At 40.3% G+C, this 25812-nt stretch overlaps 1 protein-coding gene across 1 annotated transcript in view; it reads left to right on the top strand.

The window, feature by feature from the left end:
* Positions 1–397: 397 nt before the first annotated feature.
* Positions 398–25812, top strand: part of SEC23IP (SEC23 interacting protein) — a 46349-nt gene continuing 20934 nt past the window's right edge. Inside the window, exons 1-11 of the mRNA XM_077779499.1 lie at positions 398–617; positions 3899–4431; positions 7830–8052; positions 8888–9081; positions 18703–18792; positions 20126–20246; positions 21775–21864; positions 22900–23041; positions 24149–24357; positions 24945–25068; positions 25482–25510. Of these exons, the coding sequence (XP_077635625.1) occupies positions 455–617; positions 3899–4431; positions 7830–8052; positions 8888–9081; positions 18703–18792; positions 20126–20246; positions 21775–21864; positions 22900–23041; positions 24149–24357; positions 24945–25068; positions 25482–25510 (1918 nt within the window). The 5' untranslated portion in view covers positions 398–454. The remainder of the gene's footprint in view (positions 618–3898; positions 4432–7829; positions 8053–8887; positions 9082–18702; positions 18793–20125; positions 20247–21774; positions 21865–22899; positions 23042–24148; positions 24358–24944; positions 25069–25481; positions 25511–25812) is intronic.

Raw genomic sequence — 25812 nt, 5'->3', positions numbered from 1 at the left:
GCTACAAATGGCTCAACACCTCTTCTTCCCTCCCAATGGGGACAGCGCTCCGCTGACTTCCCCTGCAGGCTCTCGCTGTTCCTCCAAAAGCCAGTTAAACTCTTCATTCGATAGTTTTAGGCAGCCCAGCGCGCCCCCGCAATCCGTGACCCTCAGCGTCAATTCGTGCGGTGCCTCGGAACCAGCAGTACTGCCACTCCCACGCTCCAGACCCAGCCTCCGCCAAGGCCGCGCCTGGGAGCGTCACGTGGCAGGACACGGGCGTGAAGCCAGCGCCGCCATGTTGGTTTCTGGCGGCGCTTTCGGGGGAACGGGAAGGCGTTTGACGAGCCGACCAGAGTTCCGGGCCTTGTGCGCATGTGCGGAAGTGTGCTGGCCCCGAGTGTGACCGGTTTCCGGCCCGTGGTGCTGCACCGGCTGCCAGGAGACGTGTAACGGAAGGTGGGCCGCAGCCATGGCCGAGAGGAAAACTAACGGTAGCGGTGGCACCGCCTCCACCTCCTCGTCGGGCACGAACTTGCTCTTCTCCTCCTCGGCCACGGAATTCAGCTTCAACGTGCCCTTCATCCCAGTCACCCAAGCCGTCGCTGCCTCGGCCTCCTTGCTCCTGCCTGGAGGTAGTGGGCGGCGGGGGGGGGGCGGGTCCGGTCGGAAGAGTGTGTGCGGGAGGCAGTGGCGGAGGGCGTGGGGTGACAAGGGTCGAACAAGAGGTGTTCCTTGTGCTTCGACTCTGTGGGTAGCTTGCCAGGGCCATCAGTGGCCAGGTTTGAGTGGCCCGGGGGCTTTGAGATCTTGGAATTCGGGGGCCAGATCATGAGGCTTGCTCTCCGTCCGAGGAACCCTCTGATCCGAGGGCTGGACACTCCACACTGGCACAGGCATTACACAAATTTTTGTTGAACACATGCTCGTGTGCCAAGTGCTGGCAGGGAATGCAAAGAAAATAATGCTTCTCAACTAGGAAGCAGTAGGAGATCTCCTTGGATAGACTTGTAATACTTGCAAAGTAGAGGAACGGAATGCAGTACTCATCCTTCAAAGCTGTGTATCACTTTGTCTAAGAAGCTTTTTCCTGTTCTCCTTGGCCCCCACTCCTTTGTGCACCCTAGCTCTTTCATGCCTTTATTATTGTCTAGCTTTTTAATGATTGGGTGGCATAACCCAGACCATAGTATCTAGGAGCACAGGCTGTGTTCCAGCCCTGGCTGTGCCAGGAACTTGCTGTGGGACCTTCGGCATGTTACTTTTCCTCTCTGGGCTTCACCTTCCATGTCTGTACAGCCTCATAAGGCTGTAATGAGAAGTGGATTAATTTTTGTAAGGCGCTGAGTGTAGTGCCTGACACATAGTGTTATAGAAATGTTTGTGAAATAAACACATCTGCCTCTCTGTTTGGACTGTGGGCTTCTTGAAGTTTGCAGCTGTTGCTAAAGTGTGTGCAGGGGCGTGGCCTGAGTAGTCAGAGGGGAGGAGATCACCAAGGGCCACATCTACCATACCAAGGAGTTTGTAGTTTACCCTGTAGGGTGTGGAGGAGCCTTTGAAGGATTTTAAATTAACGAGGCAGTGGAATTAGAGCTGTGTTTCAGAAAGACTGGAATTTTCTGAGGTTGCACCAGAGTAAAGCTGACTGTAGCAAGAGCGGTCAGTCTGGAGGCTGTTGGGAGTCAGGCACATTGGGTATGAAGAGCAGGGATGAGAGGTGAGAGATGTTTTAGACTATACATTGTTGGGACTCAGTGACTCCCCGGAGGCCATACTGTCAGCTTTCTCAGCACAGAGGCTCCTTTCCTTCATTCAGTTTTAGCGGGAAGACCGGACTCCCTAACAAGCATGCAATGGATATTGTGTACGTGTTTCTTGAATGACTGAGTGGTTAAGTGAAGGGATTGAGAAATGGAGCCGGGAGAGGAGTCTAAGAGACAATGTTTCAGTTTGATGTCTGGATGGATGTTGGTAAACACCTGTTGAGATAGTGCAGTGTAGTAAAATGAGCACGTGAAGGGATCTGGGAAGGTGGCAAATTCATTTTCAGGCTTACTAAGCTTGGGGTGTATGTGGCTGAGTCTGCCAGAAGTGTTGTGGAAGCAGTTGGATGATAGCTTCTGGGATACGTGAGAACACACTCAGTTTGAGACGGATTTGGGAGTGTCAGAAGCGTACAGGCGCTTATTAAAGTTGTCGGTTTCGATGCCAAATGTGTCCACCTGTCATTAGAAAGTGCCCCTGAGGTGAGCTGGCAGCCTGCTGAGATGAGGCTTTCATTTGCATTTGATGCTAACCAGAAAAAAGTCTCGGATCAGGCTGGTCCACCAGGCTGTCGTAAAGGATGAAAGATACCACAGAGGTTTATTTTCCCATTCCATGTTTTTAGTTGTTGAGAGATGAACTGAGAAATACAGACCATTTCAGGCAGCTGAAAAGAGAGAGTGGGAGCTGGAGATATACCCCCAAAGGAGAATAAAGCCAGCAGACAAAGGGCTTTGTGAAGGAGGTGAGAATTTATTTTTGGTTACAAAGAAACAATGGAGAGTATTTTGAATAGTGGAGTATCTCAGTTAAATTGATGTGTGAGAAATACAGTGGGAGCAACCTAGAAGCTCAAGCCAGAATGTCTGCGAGCCCAGCGAAAGAAGGCCTCTCGGGGGCAAGGATCAGTGTGCCCGCGTGCCGAGTGTGCCGAGTGTGGGTCTTCTGCTGGGCTCCTTGCCTCCAGCCGTAGGAGGGAAGGGGGACTGAGACCGGAGAAGGGAAAGATTAGGAAGACAGTTTCTACAAGCTAAGGGCTTTTGAAAGTTTAGTAAGATGAGCAGACTGGACTTTCGAGGCCACGTGGAGGGAGAATCCTTTTATTTTACAACTTGGTTGCAGAAGAGAAGGTAGTTTGGGATTGATAATACCTGCAGGGAAGATCAGTTTGGGCAAAGGGAAGTGAAGAGATCTTAACTTTGGTTAGAAAATGGCTTTTTTTAAATGGTGATTGGGCATTCTCTAATGACTAGTTCTCTGGTTGCGATAATGTGACTTTTGGGATGGCTATTAATGGTTGACCTACTTTGCCTTGGGAATACAAATGCCACATGTTCATTTGTACAATGAATGCTTTGTAGGTGAGAGTCCCGACACACCCCTTCTTGTCAACAGAGTCCATATCTCTACCTAAGTTTCTGATTACTGTAGAAGTAAAATTACGTGTATTTTGGTAGCGGAATGTATTTGAATTTTTTTTTTTTAACCAGGAAGAAATGAAAAATAAAATGTAAAAATCGTAGGTATAGATTCTGTTTCTGTTTTTAAAAACTCCTGTATACAAATACATGTAATTTATATATAGTTACAAAATAAATACTTGACTACTTCTATTTACTTAAAAAATATCAAAGGTTATGTGCCAAAATATTGACTTGTTAACAGTGATTGTCTATTGTCTCTGGGAGGTGGGGTTATGAATGAATTCAAATTTCCCCCCTTCTGTTTTTTCGTATTCTTGTTTTCTAGTTTTTCTTCTTCTTTTTTAATTTTTTTTTTTTTTTAATTTATTTCTGAGAGAGAGAGAGAAACAGCGTGAGCAGGAGAGGGTCAGAGAGAGAGGGAGATACAGAATCTGAAACAGACCCCAGGCTCTGAGCTGTCAGCACAGAGCCCGATGAGGGGCTCGAACCCACCAACCATGAGATGATGACCTGAGCCAAAGTCGGACACTTAACCGACTGAGAACTAGGCGCCCCTAGTTTTTCATATCAAAGGAAAAAAGAACAAGGTTTTCCTTTTTCTTTTTTGGTAATGCGGAAATAGGAAAACAAAAGAACACGGACAATTGCGAGTTCTGCCGTCTAGGATCGTAGCTGCAGAACAAGAAACTATCCTTTAAATCTTTTGCTCTCCTGTTCCCTTTCAGAGGATGCCACCGACGTGGGTGAGGAGGACAGCTTCCTCGGTCAGACTTCTGCTCACACATCTACCCCACAGACATTTAGTTACTTCTCTCAGGTATCAAGCAGTAGTGATCCTTTTGGGAACATTGGACAGTCACCGTTAACAGCTGTGGCAGCATCGGCTGGACACTCAGCGTACCCCAAGCGCCCAGCTGCTCTGCCCTTCACAACTGGATCCCAAGATGTGTCGAATGCGTGTTCACCGGCCATCTCGAAGGCTCACTATGGTGCTCCACCTTCTGCACAGATGGGAATGAATACTTACCTGCCTTCTCAGCCAAGTAGCCTCCCTCCTTCCAATTTTGGGAGCCCTCCGCAAGGAACGCCCCAACAAGGACACAATCCGTATCGTCACACCCCTGTCAGCAGCAGGGCCAACCCGTACATTGCACCCCCACAGCTGCAGCAGTGCCAAACGCCAGGCCATCCCGCCCATCCTCCCCCTGCGGGACCCCCTGTTCACATGTACCAGGTGCCTGCAGGATCTTTGCCACCGGTATGGAGACATGTTTTTATGTCCTGGCTATTCACTCTGTTTTGTTTTATTGTATTGTGTTCTATTTTTTATTAAAAAAAATTTTTTTTTTAACATTTATTCATTTTGGAGACAACAGAGACAGAACGTGAGCAGGGGAGGGGGAGAGAGAGAGAGAGAGAGATGTAGAATCCAAAGGAAGCTCTGGGCTCTGAGTCGTCAGCCCAGAGCCTGATGCGGAGCTCAGACTCACAAGCCGTGAGATCATGACCTTAGCCAAAGTCGGATGCTCGACCAACAGAGCCACTCAGGTGCCCCTTGCTCTGATTTTTTATTTCTCATCTTAGCCTATGCTTTTAAAAACAGCTTCTATTTTTATTTTTTCATTTCATTTTTTAAAAAAGTTTATTTACTTAGTTATTTTCAGAACGTGAGAGTGTGCGTTTGCTCGCCTGCACATACAAATCGGAAGGAGCAGAGAGAGAGGGTGAGAGAGAATCTCAAGCAGGCTCTGCACTGTCAGTGCAGAGCCCAACCTGGGGCTCAATCCCACCAACCGTGAGATTATGACTTGAGCGAAAATCAAGAATTGGACGCTCAACCCCCTGAGCCACCCAGGTGTCTCAATGCTGGGCTTCTAATAGTTAGCATGATGATAAACTGTTTTCAGAAGACATTCTTTGTAAGCTACGTGCTTTGAAGTAAACATTCTTTTAAAGGAAGCTCATAAAGGGGCACCTCGGTGGCTCATTTGGTTGAGAGTCAGATTTTGGCTCAGGTCATGATCTCATAGTTTGCGAGTTCAAGCCCCACATTGGGGTTGCTGCTGTGAGTGCAGAGCCTGCTTTGGATCCTTTGTCCCCTTTCTCTCTCTGCCACGGCTCCCTACTGCCACTCTCTCAAAAAAAAAATGAATAAACATTAAAAAAAAAAATTTAAAGGAAGCTCATTAAGTGGTTTGTAGTTTGGTTTATAGTATTGATTTATGGAAGTAGTACCTGATTTTAATGAGTTAACTACATGTCAGTATTTTAGTGTGAGATACCAATAATAAATGTTATCTAGGGATGTGTTAGAGTTGAAGCATTTATTAACAGACTGCCATTTTCTCATTTTTTAATTATTCTGTTCAATCAAAATATTCAATTACAAGGACTAAAATTTATGACTTCAATAATTTCTTTTATTTACATTATGAAGTTTGGGTCTAGACAGTCAAGCTCCATCTCAGGAGTGTGATGGGACAACATTTGCATTGGGTAAATTCTGTGAAATTCCCTTATGCTTTTTTTCCCCAGTTAATTGTTGAGCTGACTTCCACAGGGAAATCAACTGAATCAAAAACAGGGAAAAGATTAAAAGGAAGAATTAAGAACCCAAGTGTGGCAGAGATAGCGGTATTATAATCAGAGAATGACCTAACTTCTCTCTTGGGAACAGAGAATGGGCTCAGCTTTGTTGTTTAATTTAAATCCTATCAGTACATTAACTCTCGATAATGTTGGATTTCAGCATATTGGAAAATAAGTGCGTCATAGCATGTGGTATAGTTAATATATTAGTTTGCTGCTTAAATGTTTGAAAAGGTTTCTAATTAAGAAATTTAAAAATGATAATTTCAGACTTGAAAGCTACAAAAATAAAAATAGCACAAACAGCACCCCAATGCCCTTAAAGCCATATTTACCTGTCATTAACATCTAACCCCATTTGTTCTTTCACTTGTGCACGTGTGCACTCTCTCACATTTGGACGTCTGCATGCAGTTGTTTGGGAAATAGTTGAATGCATTATGACTCTTTATTCCTACCTGTTTTAGTGCCAGTGTTCTAAGAATAAGGATGTTTTTTTACATGACCACAGTACAGTTATCACCTCAGTAATTTTAACATCAACACATTACAAAATTATTTTTAATTAAGACATTTAAAAATAGTTGTATTCTAATTAAACAATTATTTTTTTAATTTTTAAGTTAAAAACTTTTTAATGTTAATTTTGAGAGAGATAGGCGGGGGAGGGGCAGAGAGAGAGAGAGGGAGACACAGAATCTGAAGCACGCTCCAGGCTCCGAGCTGTGAGATCGTGACCTGAGTTGAAGTCGGACACTTAACCAACCAAGCCACCCAAGTGCTCCCCGACTTTTAATTTTTTTAAGTTTATTTTTTGAGAGAGGGGGAGAGAGAATGCGTGCAAGCAGGGGAGGGGCAGAGAGAGACGGGGAGAGGGAATTCCAAGCAGGCTCTGTGCCGCTAACGTTAGGCCTGATGCAGGGCTCAAACCCACAGACCACGAACCACCCAGGTGTTCCTGATTCTGATTTTAAAAATATTTCCAGTGTAGAAAACTGAAAAATGCAGAATACTCAAATGATTAAAAATTGCCCCTAGATAATCCCATTTCTCATTTTTCTCTATGTTTTATCTTTTTTTCTAGACAGACATTGTATATGATTTCTGTGAACATTTTTTATATGTTAAGATTTTTTTCTAAAACCTTTTTAATGGCTCTAGAGAGTTCTACCTTTTAAGTCGCAGGTAATGTATTTAATCAGGTCTCTGTTAGACATTTTGATTGTGTTCAGTGATTTCCTATTATAAATGGTCATTTAGTCTTTGTAGGTAAATTTTTACTTCTTTATTACTTCTTAAGATAGAATGGACAGGTCAAGGAATAAAAATTAAATAAATCACAGGAGATATACTGCTAGATCAATTTCTGTAAAGGTGCTAGGTTATTTTACCATCAGTTTAAGAAAGCCCAGTTTACCTTTTTTTTTTAATGTTTATTTATTTAATGTTTTTTATTTATTTCTGAGAGAGACATCATGAGCAGGGGAGGGTCAGAGAGAGAGAGAGATACAGAATCCGAAACAGGCACTAGGGTCTGAGTTGGCTATCAGCATAGAACCCGATGTGGGCTCGAACCCACGAACTGTGAGATCGTTACCTGAGCCGAAGTTGGACGCTTAACTGAGTGAGCTACCCAGGCGCCCCAATGTTTATTTATTATTGAGAGAGAGAAAGAGAGAGAACGTGAGCAGGGGAGGGTCAGAGAGAGAGGGAGACACAGAATCCAAAACAGGCTCCAGGCTCTGAGCTGTCAGCACAGAGCCTGACATGGAGCTTGAACCCACAAACTGTGAGATCATGACCTGAGCCGAAGTTGAACACCCAACTGACTGAGCCACCCAGGCGCCCCAAGAAAGCCTAGTTTACTTTGAGACTGATGTTGGATTTTGTTTTTAATTTTGTTAGATTAAAAACCATTGTTTTAGTTGCTGTAGGGCCTAGTTAGTAAACTAAATAGTTTTCCAGAAATACAGGAAGGATAACCATTAGTAACGTTACTTGGGGTTTGAGGCATATACAGGATTGTTTGGACAGATGTCATAGTCCTGTCTTTCTGGTGTCTTCCAGGTTCCTCCTTCAGTGCCGTCAGGGTTGACCCCTCCAACACAACAGCAGGCTCTTGCTAGACCTGCGGGTCCCTCCGTGCAAGCGCCCCCTCCTTTTCTACTTCAAAACCAGTATGAACCTGTGCAACCCCACTGGTTTTACTGCAAGGAGGTAGAATTCAAGCAACTGTGGATGCCTTTCAGTGTGTTTGACTCTTTGAATCTCGAAGAAATCTATAATTCAGGTAAGCACTGGTCATGCATCATTTGTAGGTCATTTAAGGAAGAGAAGAAATAATATTTATCCATGGCTTACACTCTGTGAATGTCAAATTCCTTAATCTTCTTGTAGACTCCACCAGACTCTATCTTAAGGTAGTGATAGTAATAGAAGTCCTGAGTTATTTGAGCAAGGTTTTAAAAATGTTTCAGTAGTTTTCATCTTTGTTTAAAGATATTTTAAGTTAGAGAAATAGAATAGTCCCTATAATGTAGGTGTCATTTTTCCTATTTTCCTCATTATTTTGTAGTTACAGGCATTTATAAAACATCTTTGGAGTTCTTGTTCCTGAAGATGCTTTGAAAAGTGTTCCACGGTCAGGCGACTTTTGGAACTGATTTAACTTCATTCACCTCTTGAGATAGATCGTGCAATGGAGTGTGTTAAGGCTCTGAGAAGTCTTGGAGTATGGAATTATGTGTTTGTTTGTTTTTTAAATCTTGATATTTCATCATGAGACTTAAAAGTCACTTGTTAATACCCTCTAGAAGCATACTTCATGGAGACTTGCTGCTTGGATTAAAAAAAGAAAGTCCAGTTATTTGAATTATTTTATGATCATGCCTTGAAACTTTGCTCCGGCTATTTTTTCTTCACTTAATGAGGAGTCAGCACAAATTAATACTGAACTTCAATTTTTAAACAAGAATGAACTTAGTTCTTTGTCTTTAAGGATCAACTAGTCACCGTATTCATTATTTATTTTGTTTTTTATTTTTTAAATTATTATTTTTAAATTTTTCATTATTTTTCAACATGCCTTGTAACTGTTGGGTTAAAATGTGGACTTTGTGCTCCAGTCCAGCCGGACCCTGAGAGCGTGGTTCTAGGCACGGATGGAGGGCGCTACGACGTCTATCTCTATGATCGAATGAGGAAAGCTGTGTACTGGGAAGAGGAGCCGGCTGAAGTCAGACGCTGTACTTGGTTTTACAAAGGGGACACAGATAGCAGATTTATTCCCTATACAGAGGAGTTCAGTGAAAAACTAGAGGTATGTGGGTTTTATTTTTTTTTAATGCTTTTCTTCAAAAAACGTAGGCCCTGTTTATATTGGAGCCCCACGTAACACCCCTCACAAGGAAGCAGGCTTTTGAAGAGCCTGTTTTGATCCTGTTCACAAAGAAGATTGCTTTTTCAGTGGTGCCATTGTTCAGATGAGGTGCTAATCATGGCCTCAGTGTCTGAAGGTGGACTGTTTTACAGGGGCTTATCGCAAATCTAGAAAGATACTTGTATCAGACCTTCAAACCAACTTAGTCTCCTGGGATCTGTTGCTGATAGCAGGTGCCGAACATATGGATTCTTCTCTGATTACTGTTCAGCAAATGACTTGAGCTTAACTTCTGATTTTTGAAAACAAGTAGAAAATGGAATAGAAACAAATGTTTTAAGATTTATTAGTCATTCTAAAACTGGTGGTTAATGTGTTTTCATGTAATTGCATTCATTTCTTATGATTCTACTTAATGGGTGAATTAATACATGAATTCAATTTATGCACATTGGAAACAAGATACAGAACACTTTAGCTACTTTTTTTTTTTTTAACATTTATTTCAAGAGAGTGCATGGGTATGTGCGACCATGTGTGAGCGAGGAATGAGCAGAGGGAAAGAGAGGGAGAGAGAGAATCCCAAGTAGGAGAAAGAGAATCCCAACATGCCTGGGGCTGTCAGCATGGACCCTTACACAGGGCTCAGTCAGACCAACCGTGAGATAGTGACCGAGCTGAATGTTTAACTGACTGAGCCAACCAGGCACTCCTACTTACTTTTTTTAATGTAGTAGTTATTAAAACTGGGATAACCAGTGCTAACAGAAAGCATTAAAACAACACCATGTTAACATTAAAACGAGCTCCTACAATGTTAATCTTCTCTAGATTCAGATTAAAAAAAATTTTTTTTTCAATGTTTTATTTATCTCTGAGAGAGAGAGAGAGAGAGAGAGACAGTGTGAGCAGGGGAGGGTCAGAGAGAGAGGGAGATACAGAATCTGTAACAGGCTCCAGGCTCTGAGCTAGCTGTCAGCACAGAACCTGATGCAGGGCTCAAACCCACGAACCGTGAGATCGTGACCTGAGCTGAAGTCCAACGCTTAACCCACTGAGCCACCCAGGTGCCCCTAAATTCAGATTTTGAATAGCTTTAAGCAAGGACTAGACCTTATGTTTTGTTCAGTAACTGACAGTCAAGTTTAACAGCTACCTTTTAATTAACTAAATGTTTTTGCCCCCAGAGAATGTAATATTTAATAGAGTTAAGAAAAAAAAAATAAAATTACAATCTTGTCATCCTTTCAAATTGAACCCCTACATTTAAAAAATATTTTCTTAGGGGTACCTGGCTGGCTCAGTCAGTGGAGCATGTGACTCTTGAACTCGGGGTTGTGAGTTCAAGCCCCACGTTGGGTGTGGAGATTACTTTAAAAAAATATCTTAAAAAACATTTTTTTTATTAGACTGTTATTTGTCCATATACGTATACTTTTTTATTTTTTTATTTTTACTTTTTTTTGAGGGAGAGAGCGTGCTCACACTCAGGGGAAAGGGACAGAGGGAGAAAGAGAATCTTAAGCAGGTTCCATGCCTACTATGGAGCCCAATATGGGGCTCGATCATGACCTGAGCTAAAATTAAGAGTCAGATGCTTAACCAACTGAGCCACCCAGGCGTCCCTATGTTCATATTTTTTTCTAATAACTATAATAGTATAGACTTTTTATGGAGCATTTTCTTTTTTTTTTTTTTAATTATAAATGCATTTCTTAGGTATTATCAGTTGTGTCTGTTCTGGAAATACTAATCTTTGTAGTAGCAACTATGAAATACTGTTCTGTAACCAAATCAGTACCAGAAGATGAGTGTTTGCCTAAAGTAAGACAGTGGTTAGTTGGGGAAAGTGAATTGGAAAAGAAGCTTGTTGTGAGCAGAGACTTCAGATTTTTTTCACTTCAACCCATATTAAGAAATACAGTTTACCTTGAGATTTATATACACATTTGATACTCTCTTTCTCTCTCTCTCTCTCTCTCTCACACACACACACACACACACACACACACACACACTCAGACACACACACACATTTAACTATCAGAAATAGTGGTGTGTGGTGGTAAACTGGCTCTCTGGGGGAACAAAAGCCCCTGCTTTATAGCATTTGGTGATTTCCTTGATGTTAGTACCCCCTTCATGGCCAGATTTATCAACAGGATGTTACTGGACATGGAGTTGGGAAAAGCTGTGATGGCTCTTGTGAGCCGGTGTGAGCCTGTGCTAACACACCATTAAAAACAGAGGTCCGTGAAACAGTACAAACACTTACTAGGTATCAGTCTGGTATTTTCTATTTCATTTAAAACATTGATTTTAGAATTCATTGCTAGGCATGACCCACAGTTTGGAAAACACTGATTTAGAGTAGAGTCAGAACCCAGTTAAAAAGAGCAAAGACTGAGAAGAAGGCATAATATTAATTTTGTTTTTGGGACTATCAAGTACCAGGAGGCGCCTGTCTCCTAAGACATAATTTTAGTTACTGGAATGAGGAAAAATGTAAAAGAATGCTGATATCTATAGCTTAAGTTTAGATCTAAGTTATTATTTTTTTAAAGTTTATTTATTTTTATAGTGAGTAGGGAGAGGGAGAGAGAGAACCCTGGGTAGGCTCTGCACCATCAGCGCAGAGTCCGACATGGGGCTCGATCTCATGAACCATGAGATGACCTGAGCTGAAACCAAGAATTGGACGCTTAACCGACTGAGTCACCCAGGCATTCCATTTAGCCCTAAATTATTAAACAAACATGAATACTGTAGTTTTTGGTACCTTTGATAAGATCCTACTCAAGGTATAACGTCCCAAGGCTGAATGTTTATTCCTATTATTTTGAAGCTAGAGTGTATAGTCTAAGTATAAAGTCCAAGTGGTATCTGAAAGTATGCACTTCATCTTAACTATACTTGATTATAAACAGATGACACAGGCATTGAGGTTGTGGTAGCTGTCCATGTACTGACTATCTCAACAGCACATGGCTATTCATTTTTTTTTCTTTTAATGTTTGTTTATTTTGAGAGAGAGTATGTGTGCATGGGCCTGAGGGAAGGGCAGAGAGAGAGAGAAAGAGAGAGAGACTCCGAAGCAAGCTCCATGTGGCCAGGGCAAGGCCTGATGTGGGGCTCAAACCCACAAACCATGAGATTATGACCTGACCTGAAGTCAGGAGTCAGATGCTTAACTGACTGAGCTACCCAGACACCCCAGCACATGGCCATTCTTAACCTAGGGAGATCTTAGCTCCTCTTCAGCTCTTTCAGGAAACTCAATGTAGATCTGGGAAGAGGCAGAGGAAGTTAGGAAGTGAAAAAGCTAATGAGAAAAAAGAAGCAGATGATACATATTGCTCAGTATTGTGTAGGTGATCTTATCCTATCAGAGCACTAACACAAAACAGAAGAGTTGGAAACAGAAAACACCTTCTACTTGATGATGATATGATTATGTCAAAAATCAGGAGAACTTTTAGAAATACCATTAGCACTGTAAGTCTGTAGATATAAAATCAACATATACAAATTAAGAGTGTTCCTATGCAATAGAAATAACTAACCAGAGGGGACACCTGGCTGGCTCAGTTAGCAAAGCATGTGACTCTAGATCTCAGGGTCATGAGTTGAAGCCCAATGTTGGGCATGGAGGGTACAGAAAGAAAAAATGAGGAAAGGAGGGAGGGAGGAAAGAAGGAGGAAGGAAGGACGGATTAGAAACCGTAATAAAAAAAGCAGATACTATTGATAATACTAAGAAAACTACAGGCTAAGTAGGAAAAAGTCCGACAAATACGTATATGAACTTATGGAGAAAAACCGTCAAACAGGATTGATGGACATAAAAGATGATCTCAGGAAATGATGCTGAATATTATGTTCATAGATGTACAGTTAAGATGTTAGCTCTTCCCAACTTATTTTATAAATTTTATGTAATCCCAATCAAAATCCCATTAGGAGTTTTAAGGTAAAATTTGCAAACTGCTCCTGAATTTTATATGGAAGTTCACAATGGAATAACCAAGACCATTTGGAAGAATGATGTGTGGGAACTTGCTCTGCCAGACGACATTTATCATAAAGCTGTGGCTGGGGTGCCTGGGTGGCTCAGTCGATTAGGCGTCTGACTCTTGGTTTCTTGTCTTTTATTCTCTTTAAAAAATTTTTTTTAATGTTTATTTATTTTTGAGAGAGAGAGAGATAGAGCATGAGCACGAGAGGGGCAGAGGGAGAGGGAGAGGGAGACACAGAATCTGAAGCAGGCTCCAGGCACTGAGCTGTCAGCATGGAGCCCGATGCAGGGCTTGAACTTACAAACTGCGAGATCATGACCTGAGCCGAAGTCAGATTCTCAACTGACTGAGCCACCTAGGCGACCCTCTTGGTTTTGACTCAGATCCTGTGGGTTTGTGCCCTGCATCAGGCTCTGTGCTGGCAGTTGGGACATTCTCCCTCTCTCTCCCTCCCTGTCCCTCCCTCTCTTTCTCCCCCCTCCCCCCTCTCTCCCCGTCTCTGCCCCTCCCTCACTTACATTGTCTCTGTCACTCTCAATATAAATAAATAAACCTAAAAAAATTTTACCATAAAGCTGTGGATTGAAAGGGAATATAAAAAAAGTGCAGATAATTCTTTTTACTTTTTTATTTATCTTGAGAGAGAGAACCAGCAGCAGGGGAAGGGCAGAGAGAGAGGGAGACAGAGGATCTGAAGAGGGCTGTGTGCTGACAGCAGAGAGCCCGATGTGGGGCTGGAACTCAGGAACTGCAAGATCATAACCTGAGCCGAAGTCAGACACTCAACTGAGTGAGCCATCTAGGTTCCCTACAGTGCAAATTATTCTTTTTGTTTGTATCTTGCTTTTAAGAATTATGAAGAAATATGTTTAAAATTCCAAAAGACAAAGTGAGAAAGAAAGTCAGATGGATAGAGGCTAATGGAGAGGAATCAATATTGAATGACTATCTAGGAGACAAAAAGAAACTCTTCAATTTTGACATGATTGTCAATTAATCGTTGTTGTTATTTTTTTTCCTAGTTGCTTAGTGATTTATTTATTTATTTACATCGAAGTTAATATATAGTGCAATAATGATTTCAGGAGTAGGTTCCAGGGATTCATCCCTTATGTATAATACCCAGTACTCATCCCTACAAGTGTCTTCCTTAATGCTCCTAACCCATTTAGCCCATCCCCCCCACAGCTCCACCGGCAACCCTCTGTTCTCCATATTTAAGAATCTCTTATGTTTTGTCCCCCTCCCTGCTTTTATATTCTTTTTGCTTCCTTTGCCTTATGTTCATCTGTTTTGTATCTTAAAGTCCTCATATGAGTGAAGTCATATGATATTTGTTTTTCTCTGATTGACTAATTTTGCTTAGCATAATACCCTCTAGTTCCAAACATGTAGTTGCAAATGGCAAGATTTCATTCTTTTGATTGCTGAGTAATATTCCTGTGTGTGTGTGTGTGTGTGTGTGTGTGTGTGTGTATACATATATTTATACACACACACATATATATACGTGTGTGTGTATATATATATATATATATATATAACATTTTCTTTATCCATTCATCTGTCAATGGACATTTGGGCTCTTTCCATACTTTGGCTATTGTTGATAGTGCTGCTATATAAACATTTGGGGTGCATGTGTCCCTTCGAAACAGCACACCTGTATCCCATGGATATATACCTAGTAGTGCAATTGCTGGGTCATAGGGTAGTTCTGTTTTTAACTTTTTGAGGAACCTCCATACTGTTTTCCAGAGTGGCTGCACCAGTGTGCATTCCCACCAGCAGTGCAAAAGAGATCCTTTCTCCGCATCCTCGCCCATATCTGTTGTTGCCTGAGTTGTTAATGTTAGCCATTCTGACAGGTGTGAGGTGGTATCTCATTGTGATTTTAATTTGTATTTCTCTGATGGTGAATGATGTTGAGCATTTTTTCATGTGTCAGTTGACCATCTGGATGTCTTCTTTGGAGAAGTGTCTATTCATGTCTTTTGCCCATTTCTTCACTGGATTATTTGTTTTTTGGGTGTTGAGTTTGATAAGTTCTTTATAGATTTTGGATATTAACCCTTTATCTAATATATCATTTGCAAGTATCCTCTCGTACTCCATCAGTTGCATTCTAGTTTTATTGATTATTTCCTTTGCTGTGCAGAAGCTTTTTATCTTTTTTCTTTTTAATTTTTTTCTTTTTTTTTTTATTTCTGAGAGAGGGAGAGACACAGCGTGAGCAGGGGAGGGTCAGAGAGAGAGGAAGATACAGAATCTGAAACAGGCTCCAAGCTCTGAGCTGGCAGTCAGCACAGAGCCCGACGTGGGGCTCGAACCCACAGACCATGAGATCATGAACTGAGCTTAAGTTGGGACGCTTAACCGACTAAGCCACCCAGGCGCCCCAGAAGCTTTTAATCTTCATGAGGTCTCAATAGATTCTTCTTGCTTTTGTTTCCCTTGCTTCTGGAGACATGTTGAGTAAGAAGTTGCTGTGGCTGAGGTCAAAGTTTTTGCCTGCTTTCTTCTCTAGGATTTTGATGGCTTCCTGTCTTACGTTTAGGTCTTTCATCCATTTTGAGTTTATTTTTGTGTATGACTTACACAAAAAAATGGTCCAGGTTCATTTTTCTGCATGTTGCTGTCCAGTTTTCCCAACACCTTTTGTTGAAGAGACTTGTCTTTATTTCATTGGGTATGCTTTCCTGCTTTGTCAAAGATTAGTTGGCCATACATTTGTGGGTCCATTTCTGGATTCTCTATTTTGTTGCATTGATCTGAGTGTCTGTTTTTGTGCCAGTACCGTACTGTCTTGATGATTGCAGCTTTGTAATACATCTTGAAGTCTGGGATTGTAATGCCTCCAGCTTTGGTTTTCCTTTTCAGGATTGCTTTGGCTATGTGGGGTCTTTTCTGTTTCCATACAGATTTTAAGATTGTTCTAGCTCTGTGAAGAATGCTGGTGGGATTTTGATAGGGATTGCATTGAATATGTAGATTGCCTTGGGTAGTATCGACATTTTAACAGTATTTGTTCTTCCAGTCCAGGAGCAAGGAATATTTTTCTATTTTTTAATGTCTTCTTCAGTTACTTTCATAAACTTTGCATAGTTTTCAATGTATAGATTTTTCATCTCTTTCGTTAGGTTTATTCCTAGGTATTTTATGGGTTTTGGTAGAATTGTAAATGGGATCGATTCCTTGATTTCTCTGTGTTAACTTCATTATTGGTGTATAGAAATTTAATTGATTACTATGCATTGATTTTTATGTCCTGCGACTTTGCTGAATTCATGGATCAGTTCTATCAGTTTTTTGGTGGAATCTTTTGGGTTTTCCATATAGAGTATCACGTCATTTGTGGAGAATGAAGTTTGACTTCCTCCTTGCTGATTTGGATGCCTTTTATTCCTTTGTGTTGTCTGATTGCTGAGACTAGGATTTCCAATATTATGTTGAATAATAGTGGTGAGAGTGGACATCCGGCTCGTGTTCCTGACCTCAGGCAGAAAGCTGTCAGTTTTTCCCCATTGAGGATGATATTAGCGTTGGGTCTTTCATATATGGCTTTTATGATCTCGAGGTATGATCCTTCTGTTCCTATTTTCTCAAGGGTTTTTATCAAGAAAGGACGCTATATTTTGTCAAATGCTCTCTCTGTGTCTATTGAGAGGATCATGTGGTTCTTGTCCTTTCTTTTATTGATGTGATGTATCACATTGATTCTTTTGCAGATAGGGCTGTTTTGAACCAGCCCTGCATTCCAGGTGTAAATCCCACGCAGTCGTGTTGAATAATTCTTCTAAGGTATTGTTGGATCCCATTGGCTAGTATCTTGTTGAGGATTTTTACATCCACATTCATCAGGGCAATTGGTCTGTAGTTCTCCTTTTTAAAAAGTGGGGTCTTTGTCTGGTTTTGGAATGAAGGTAATGCTGGCTTCATTGAATGAGTTTGAAAGTTTTCCATTTCTATTTTTTTTTTAATTTTTATCGTTTTCTTTCTTTCTGAGAGAGAGAGACAGCGTGAGTAGGGTAGGGGCAGAAAGAGAGGGAGACACAGAATCTGAAACAGGCTCCAGGCTCTGAGCTAGCTGTCAGCACAGAGCCCGACTTGGGGCTCGAACCCACAAAATGTGAGATCATGACCTGAGCCGAAGTTGGCCACCTAACCAACTGAGCCACCCAGGTGCCCCCTCCATTTCAATTTTTTTGGAATAGCTGCAAAAGAATAGGTGTTAACTCTTCTTTAAATGTTTGGTAGAATTCCCCTGGAAAGCCATCTGGCCCTGGACTCTTGTTTTTTTGGTAGATTTTTGATTACTAATTCGATTTCTTTACTGGTTATGGGCCTGTTCAGTTTTCTGTTTCTTCCTGTTTCAGTTTTGGTAGTTTATGTTATTAATTAAAAAAAAAAAATCAGACCATGAGTGTGCCAGAGGTTCCCCATGATCTCATCTTGCATCTCTCTCCAGGAGGCCCTCAGACTTGTTTTTTGTGTTTTTTTTTTGCCTTGTAGAGAGCAGAATACTGTATCTGGATGGGGAGTAAGAAGACTGTTCAATAGTCCAGTCTTTGGAGTCAGAAATTTGAGGGTGGGAGTGAACTGCGGTTCTGCCCTTGCTACTTTACATGTGGGATCTCATGCAAACTGTGAACTTACAATGTCTACTGACGGGTTGAATTGTGTCCTCCTTTGCACCTCAGAAAAGATATGTTGAAGCCCTAACCTCTGGCACCTCAGAATGTGATCTTTCCTGGAAACAGGGTTCTTGCAGGTACAGCTAGTTAAGATGGGATCATTCTGGAGAAGGGTGGGCCCCTAATCCAATGTGACTTGATGTCATACCAAGTAAAAATAGAGAATTGGAGTATGCATCTGTAATGCCAAGAACACTAAAGATTGCTGGCAAACTACCAGAAGCTAGGAAGAGGCAAGGGAGGCGTTCCCTATAGGTTTCAGAGGGACACTGCCGTGGCTGACACTTGACTTCACACTTGTAGTCTCTGGACCTGTGAGACAGTACACTTCTTTTTCTTTAAAAAATTTTTTTAAAATGTTTTTTTAGTTTTGAGAGAGAGCGAGAGAGCAAGTAGAAGAGGGGCAATGAGAGAAAGGGAGACACAGAATCTGAAGCAGGGTCCAGGCTTTGAGCTGTCAGTACAGAGCCAGACACGGGGCTCAAACCCACAAACCACGAGACCATGACCTGACCTGAAGTCGGGGATTAACCAACTGAGACACCCAGGCGCCCAAGACAGTACATTTTTATTGTTTTAAGCCATTCGCTTTGTGATACTTTGTTATAGCAGCCCTATATAACTAATAGACTGTATAAACCTTTGTTCTCTCCTCTATGTAATGAGGACAATCTTATTTATTGAGAGTAATTAACTAAATAAGGTAATGTGTGTAAAGTGACAGACAGGTATGACAATTAGTACATGAGAGCTGTTACATTATTTTTATCATCAACATAGTTATACTTCCACACTTTTTCTCAGCATGGCATAGATTTGTCTTATTGGATTATATGTTTCTATTATTTTAGGCTGAATATAAAAAAGCAGTAACCACCAATCAGTGGCACCGTAGATTAGAGTTCCCAAGCGGAGAGACCATCGTTATGCACAATCCGAAGGTAATGTTATTGTTTAAGATATTAAAGTGTTAAGGAGAAAAAAAAGATAATAAAGTGTAAGGTTCATTTTAATAATGGTTTTATTGAATGTGATTGATAGATGTTCATTTTTATTAACTTCTGTAGCGATTTATTTGTAACTAGCATGTGGCTTTTAAAAGCTTACTATATCACATTGGTCATAGAAACAAAAAAGAAATTTAAATTTTTCTCATGAGGTTTCTATTTATGGCCTCGTGTCAGCTGAAGCGTAGTGTGCAGCCTAATTTGCCCACTCTGTGCTTGATGATGTTTCATTTCAACTTTTAAAGATACGTTCTTCCTCTTTTTGTTTGTATTGTCTCCATGAACTTGGCTTTTTTAAAGATATCAATTCGTGGTCTTCTTTCATTTACCACACTTAGTCTCTCTGAGCTCCAGGTTCCTCACCTGTAATAAGATTTACTTCCCAGGGTCAGGATCATATTTTAAATAAAATGAAGTAATTTCTACAAAAACATCTAGCATAGTGCTTGGCATACCATAGTTTCTCAGAACATAGGCTATTTATTTTAGAAAAACATAAGACAAAAATAATTTTAATCTCATCACTTCTATAGTTCTTATTGGTACTGAAATAAATAAAAATAAAAACACTCATATGCCAACAAACTTGAAACAATAAAAATGTATCACATCAAAAATAAAAGCCTCTTACTCTGCATTTCCTGTTTCTCCTCCTGATGTTAACTACTCTTGACCTTTTGTTTTGTATTTGTTTTTGATGCAAACACAAACATTTTGCATACCGTCTAATGCGCATCCTTCTTTTTTTTTTGAAGAAAATTTTCTGTGTGACATGGGACTAAGTTTAATATAGTTGATTTAAGAGAATATATGTTTTCTTAAAAACCAGTGAGTATAATCAGTTTTTGGCATTGAAACTGAATTTGTAAGTTAATTGGGAATCTTGCTATTTTTATAAAGGACTATGCTGTAAATATTTTTGTAAGATAAAGATTCCTCTATTCTAGGTAGCTTTTCCTTAATTTCTTATGCATAACCCTGGATTATTGCATTAATTTTTTAAATGAAGGTATACTACTTCTGATTTAGTTGTAGTATTTTCCAGTATAAGCATTGGAGGTAATGGTATTGATTTGCCTAGTTTTAATGGTTAATGAACTCTTGCAGGACTGTTATAAAACCGGTTTTGGGAGAACAATACGAACTTGATTTATGAACTATTCATACTATGAAGTAGTTTATTGTGTATTGAAATAAATTATGTAGCCTGTAGTGGAAATGAACTTGGTCGCGAGCTCTGTCATAATCCTTCTGTCGTGTCTTGAAGGTTATTGTTCAGTTCCAGCCTTCATCAGTGCCAGATGAATGGGGAACCACACAAGATGGACAGACAAGGCCCAGGGTTGTAAAGCGTGGAATTGATGATAACCTTGATGAAATTCCTGATGGTGTGTATAGTTTGTTTAGGGCCAAGGTCATTTTTAGACTCCTCTATTTTAGCATCATTTTTTAGAATGATGAAAAAGGAAGCAGGTATTAGGACTACCTGCCGTAACATACAGAAATCAGCCAGATTGGCACATACCTTTCTTTTTATTCGATTTTCCCTCTCTTAATTTTTAAGTTGAGAATCCTATTGGAAATCTACAAATCACATAATGTAGATTCTAAAATACGTGTTGTTGCGAAGAAACACCTTGCTGGTTGAAACCAGGCTTTTGGCAATACTTTTGGGCTTTTTTAGGTCATGCCTTATCTACCTTGTATTACTCTAGTGCAAAAGTTTGCAAACTCCTTCTGTTGAGGGTCAAATAGTAAATATTTCAGGCCATATGGACTTTGTCACATCTACTCAACTCAGCCATTGCAGTATGAAAGCATCTGTAGATGATATATAAGCAAATGAGCATAGCTGTGTTGCAGTAAAGCTTTGTAAACAACAGGCAATGAGCAGGATTTGGGCCGTTTCGTCAGCCCCTGCTCCAGTGTATATGCTTTGGTTTCTCCTGTTACGCCATTTAAAATACACATTTTAGGGACACCTGAGTGGTTCATCGGTTAAATGTCTGACTTCTGCTCAGGTCATGAGCAGGCTGGCGAGTTTGAGCCCTGCATCGGGCTTTCTGCTGTCAGTACAGAGCCCACTTCAGATCCCATCTCCCTCTCGCTGCCCCTCCCCTGCTTGCGCTGGCACCTGTGTGCGCCCTCTCTCTCTCGGAAATAAACATTTAAGAAAGAAATAACATTTTATTTTGACAGTTACATACTTTATTTTTGTTTCATTGTCTTATGAAATTATAAGATAAATGTACTTGTGTTATGAATCTGAACAAAATAACCAGAGTAAAATAGTAAATTTAACTTGTAGATGTTCCTATGTGCCAGAGTAAGATAAAAGATTTAACTTGATCTTCCTATATATAACTTGAAGTTGTTCTTGATACAGAAGATATATTCTATAGGGAAAGGGACGGATTTGGGGGAAATCTGAAAATATTTTATTTGAATTAATTATATTTATTTATTTAAGTAGTCTCTATACCCTGTGTGGGGCTTGGAATCACAACCCCAAGATCAGGGGTCGCATGCTTCTCCAGCTGAGCCAGCCAGGCACCCCATTGGGGGAAGTACTTTCAAGTTTGAATGTTGGCATATCGCTTTTCCATGTGGGGCTTAGTAGGCTCCTGGGGGCTCTGAAGAAATCACAAAGGTTATGGAGACTCAGGAGGCACAAAACTACTGATTATCACATGCTCATAACTTTTGGGGTCAGAGGTGACCTTCCTCCACTTCTTGGCCTAGTTCACTGTTATTTACCGAGATGGACCTTGAGCTGTGTTCTTCTCATTTCATAGAGAGCAATGAAGCTTATTAGCATGGAAGGGTCTTACAGTTCTTTGCCCAGTTTGTGATGAGAAAAGGGATATCTATATATAATACTGCACGTGTTCAGGCTCGTGTGCATTTCTTTTGTAGGGGAAATGCCTCGGGTTGACCATTTGGTGTTCATGGTGCATGGCATTGGACCTGTGTGTGACTTGCGCTTTAGAAGCATTATTGAATGTGGTAAGTTAGTCATTTTATTTCATGCAATGACTTGAGAACTAATAGAAGAACACTTAAATGATCTTTTTTTTTTCTTGGAACAAATATCATTTTCTGGTAGTAGAGAAATTCAAAAGGTGACACACTTATGTTAAAACAAATAGAAAATATCTGACAAATTTTCTAAAAAGAGCTGTTCACTCAAAACTAACTGTTCATTTTTAAGATTGTTTCTAGCTGTATACTTCTGGCTGACGAACTGTACGGGGAGACTTTTAAAAGGTTGCGGGGAAATAATTTGTATTTAACTTGCTCTTACAATACGTACAACTCTTAAAATCCTAGACTGCGAAGAATTAGAAGAATTAGAAGTAGACAGTCTTTGAAATAGTCTAGCCTTTCTGACACACCCCCTCTGCCTAAGCACCTCTAGCAACTAGGAATACCTGTGCTTTGAGCTTTAACTTTAAAGTGAATTTGTTGAAAGAAGTTGTTTAATGAACAGTGAGTCTGCCTGATTTACTTACATTTTGGAAGTGTTATTTTTATATCTGTGTAATAGTTCATATTCATGGCATACTTGGTTTGTGCCAGGCCTTTTGCATGTATTGTTTTACTTACCTCTCCTGATAAACCTCGGGGGCATAGGAGCCATCACTGTCCTCTGCACTAACAGGTGAGGCACTGAGGCCCGTAAGCCTAAGTTATAAGTTAGCCTCTCCGGTATCGCCGTCTGTGGGTTCTCAGGCAGGGGTCCCGCGGCAGGGAGTTTGATTCCAGAGTCTGTACCCATAACGCCATGCTCCCTTCCAGAGATGGTAGTTAAATTAAATATTCTTCAGTCATTTACATCTTCCCCTAAACTATTGAAAACTTAAAAAGAGCTTCCTGAAGGTTGGGTTTTTTCTTCATTGGACTGATTTTGTTGTTCTTTTCTTTCTTTTTCTTAAGAAGTTTGTTACAGAGCATACTGGCATAGTTCAGGGAATTGCTAACTACCTGTCAAGCTGGGAAAATTTAATCTATCTAATTTGTCTTCCTGAATTTTTTTTTAAGTGGATGATTTTAGAGTGGTTTCTCTGAAATTGCTGCAGACACATTTCAAGAAATCTTTAGATGATCGGAAAGTAAGCAGAGTGGAATTCCTTCCTGTTCATTGGCATAGTTCCTTGGGTGGGGACGCCACAGGCGTTGACAGGTTTGTGGACTTCGATAACTTGTCATTCAGATTAGTCACACTTAGATTCAAGATTTAAACCATAATATGAATAGCTTCAACAGATATATTCAACAAATACAGTCCTCTATTTAAATGATCTAGTTGAAAAAAAATTATCTAATTGCTCTGCAATATGATTTAAGTATTGGCTGTTAATGTTTATATGCTACTTATTTGTGTGTTTACGTGTGTGTTTTTGCGCATGTGCGTAGGCATATGTATGCATTCCTATTATGAATATTTAAATTTAAGGAATTTAAGCCAGCTTTAGAATACTATTCTCATCTATAGTAGTTTAGACAAGGGGCTGTCCTGTCCATGGTAGGACTTTTAGGAGCATCCTGGCCTCTACTCACTAGGCAGCAGCAGCCCCTCGCCCCCCCAACCCCCAAACCCATAACTGCCAAAAACATCTCCGTCTCATTGTTAAAGATGAGAGGCACTCTGTAGGCACTGTGACAAGTTAAAGCTCCCCACTCGGTTTTGAATGCTCCCAGTTGAGAAGCGCAGTTTCAGTAAGTATTTCTGCTGGGATACAGGGCCAATACTTAAATCATATTGCAGAGCAACTAGATAACACAAAATGTGTTATTCCATATGTTGTTCTATGCTAGGCCCTATTATGAGGGTGTTTTCTTGCTCTTTGGATGTTCACGAACTTGGCTGTCTCCATTTTCAAATCAGGAAAGATTTTCAGTGCATGAAGCTGCTTTCTGATTCTTTGTTATATTCCCTGTTGTCCCGTCCACCACAATTTTTGTCAGGTATCCTGATTCCAGTTAATTGGAAGAAAAATAAAAGAGTAGCCTTTCCTCTTTAAAAATAACATTTAAGTTTTTACATAGCCTTTCTTTTATGTAATAACTCTTCATGAGTCCCCAAAGTCCCAGTATAGCTATAGGCACACATAATTTTTGCTTTATCTTGATTGATTTATAATAAGTCTGTCTACAGAATCAACTCATAATTAGCCTGTGTGATTCTTTTATTTGTTGTATATTTAGAAATCAGTATCTAAACTTTAAAAAATCTGTAGGTTTAAGGTGGCTATTGACTGAATATACTTTTTTTTTTTTCTCTAAACAGGAACATTAAGAAAATCACCTTACCAAGTATTGGTCGGTTTCGTCACTTTACCAATGAAACCTTGCTAGATATTTTATTTTACAATAGCCCCACCTACTGTCAGACGATTGTGGAAAAAGTGAGCATGGAGATAAACCGTCTGCATGCACTTTTTATGAGTCGGAATCCAGACTTCAAAGGAGGCGTCTCTGTTGCTGGTCATAGTTTAGGTAAAACTGTCAAGTATCCACATTTTAAACACGATTTTTGTTGAGTCCTCACTGCTTTTAGAGAGGATGACAATGTTAGTGCGCTATTTAGAATTATAGGTTTTAATTCGTTTTTATTTTATTATTTTTTTAATGTTTATTTTTGAGAGAGAGATAGAGTGCAAGCAGGGGAGGAACAGAGAGAGAGGGAGACACAGAATCTAAAGCAGGCTCCAGGCTCTGAGCTGTCAGCACAGAGCCCAATGTGGGGCTCAAACCCACGAACCATGAGATTGTGACCTGAGCTAAAGTCGGGTGCTCAACTGACTGAGCCAACCAGGCGCCCCAGGTTTTAAGTTTTTTAAAGGGTAGACATGAATGCGGTGAGTCTAGTTAGATTCTGCCTTTCCTTTTCAATGACCTAGGAATGCTTTATATTTTAATTTATTCTATGTTTGGTAAACCAGTGATATTGATGATCAGATCTTGATTGACATTTAACTTTTGTATGACTTCTGCCTAGGGAGTTTGTTAAAAAAAAAAAAAAGCGTGATCAGTGTTACAAAATTAGTAGTACATTATAAAGCAAAATGCAATTTTTTTTCTAGGCTCTTTAATATTGTTTGACATCCTCTCTAATCAAAAAGATTTGAATTTGTCAAAGTCTCCCGGGCCTTTTGCTGTTGCTAATGGAGTTGTGAAGCAGCCACATTTTCAGGAAAAGCAGGTATGGTCTTATTAACATTCACAGTTAGAGGTGAAGCTGAACAGTTTATTAAAGTCTGAACTCTTTCCTGAAATTTTATTTTTTATAAGGTTTGTTTATTTAAGTAATCTCTACACCCAACATGGGGCTTGAACTCACATTGTTGAGGTCAGGAGTCACAGTCTTCTGACTGGACCAGCCAGGTGCCCCTGAAATGTTTTTATAAATCAAATTATCCTGAGGTTTATAAGTGTGATAGGATCATATAACTTGTTGGAGTTTCTCACTCTTCTTCCTTCTGGATTATAAATAAATAAATTAATTAATTAAATGTTTTTCTTTATTTCTGAGAGAGAGAGGCAGCCTGAGCAGGGGAGGGTCAGAGAGAGAGGGAGACACAGAATCTGAAGCAGGCTCCAGGCTCTGAGCTAGCTGTCAGCACAGAGCCCAATGTGGGGCTCGAACCCACGAACCGTGAGATTGTGACCTGAGCCAAAGTTGGACACTTAACCGACTGAGCCACTCAGGTGCCCCTGGATTATAAATTTAAACATGAGAGAAAGTTTATGATTTAAAAAAATGTTAAGCAAATTACTGTAGAAAATGGGAGTGAGAATGATTTATTACATTTATATTCTTTTTCAGACTATTCAAACTTTGGATGATAAACTACCTAAAATTGATTTCTTTTTGGAGCAAAATTGTTTAAGATTTTCTGTAGGTCAGGAGACATTTTGTGGGAGTTTTTCTGAGCTTTGTAATGTTCCCTT

This window comes from Crocuta crocuta, unplaced genomic scaffold (genome assembly GCF_008692635.1).
Source record: "Crocuta crocuta isolate KB4526 unplaced genomic scaffold, BGI_CrCroc_1.0 scaffold138, whole genome shotgun sequence".
Taxonomy (NCBI): domain Eukaryota; kingdom Metazoa; phylum Chordata; class Mammalia; order Carnivora; family Hyaenidae; genus Crocuta; species Crocuta crocuta.
The sequence above is the reverse complement of the archived record's forward strand: the minus strand, read 5'-3'. Positions and strand labels throughout refer to the sequence as shown.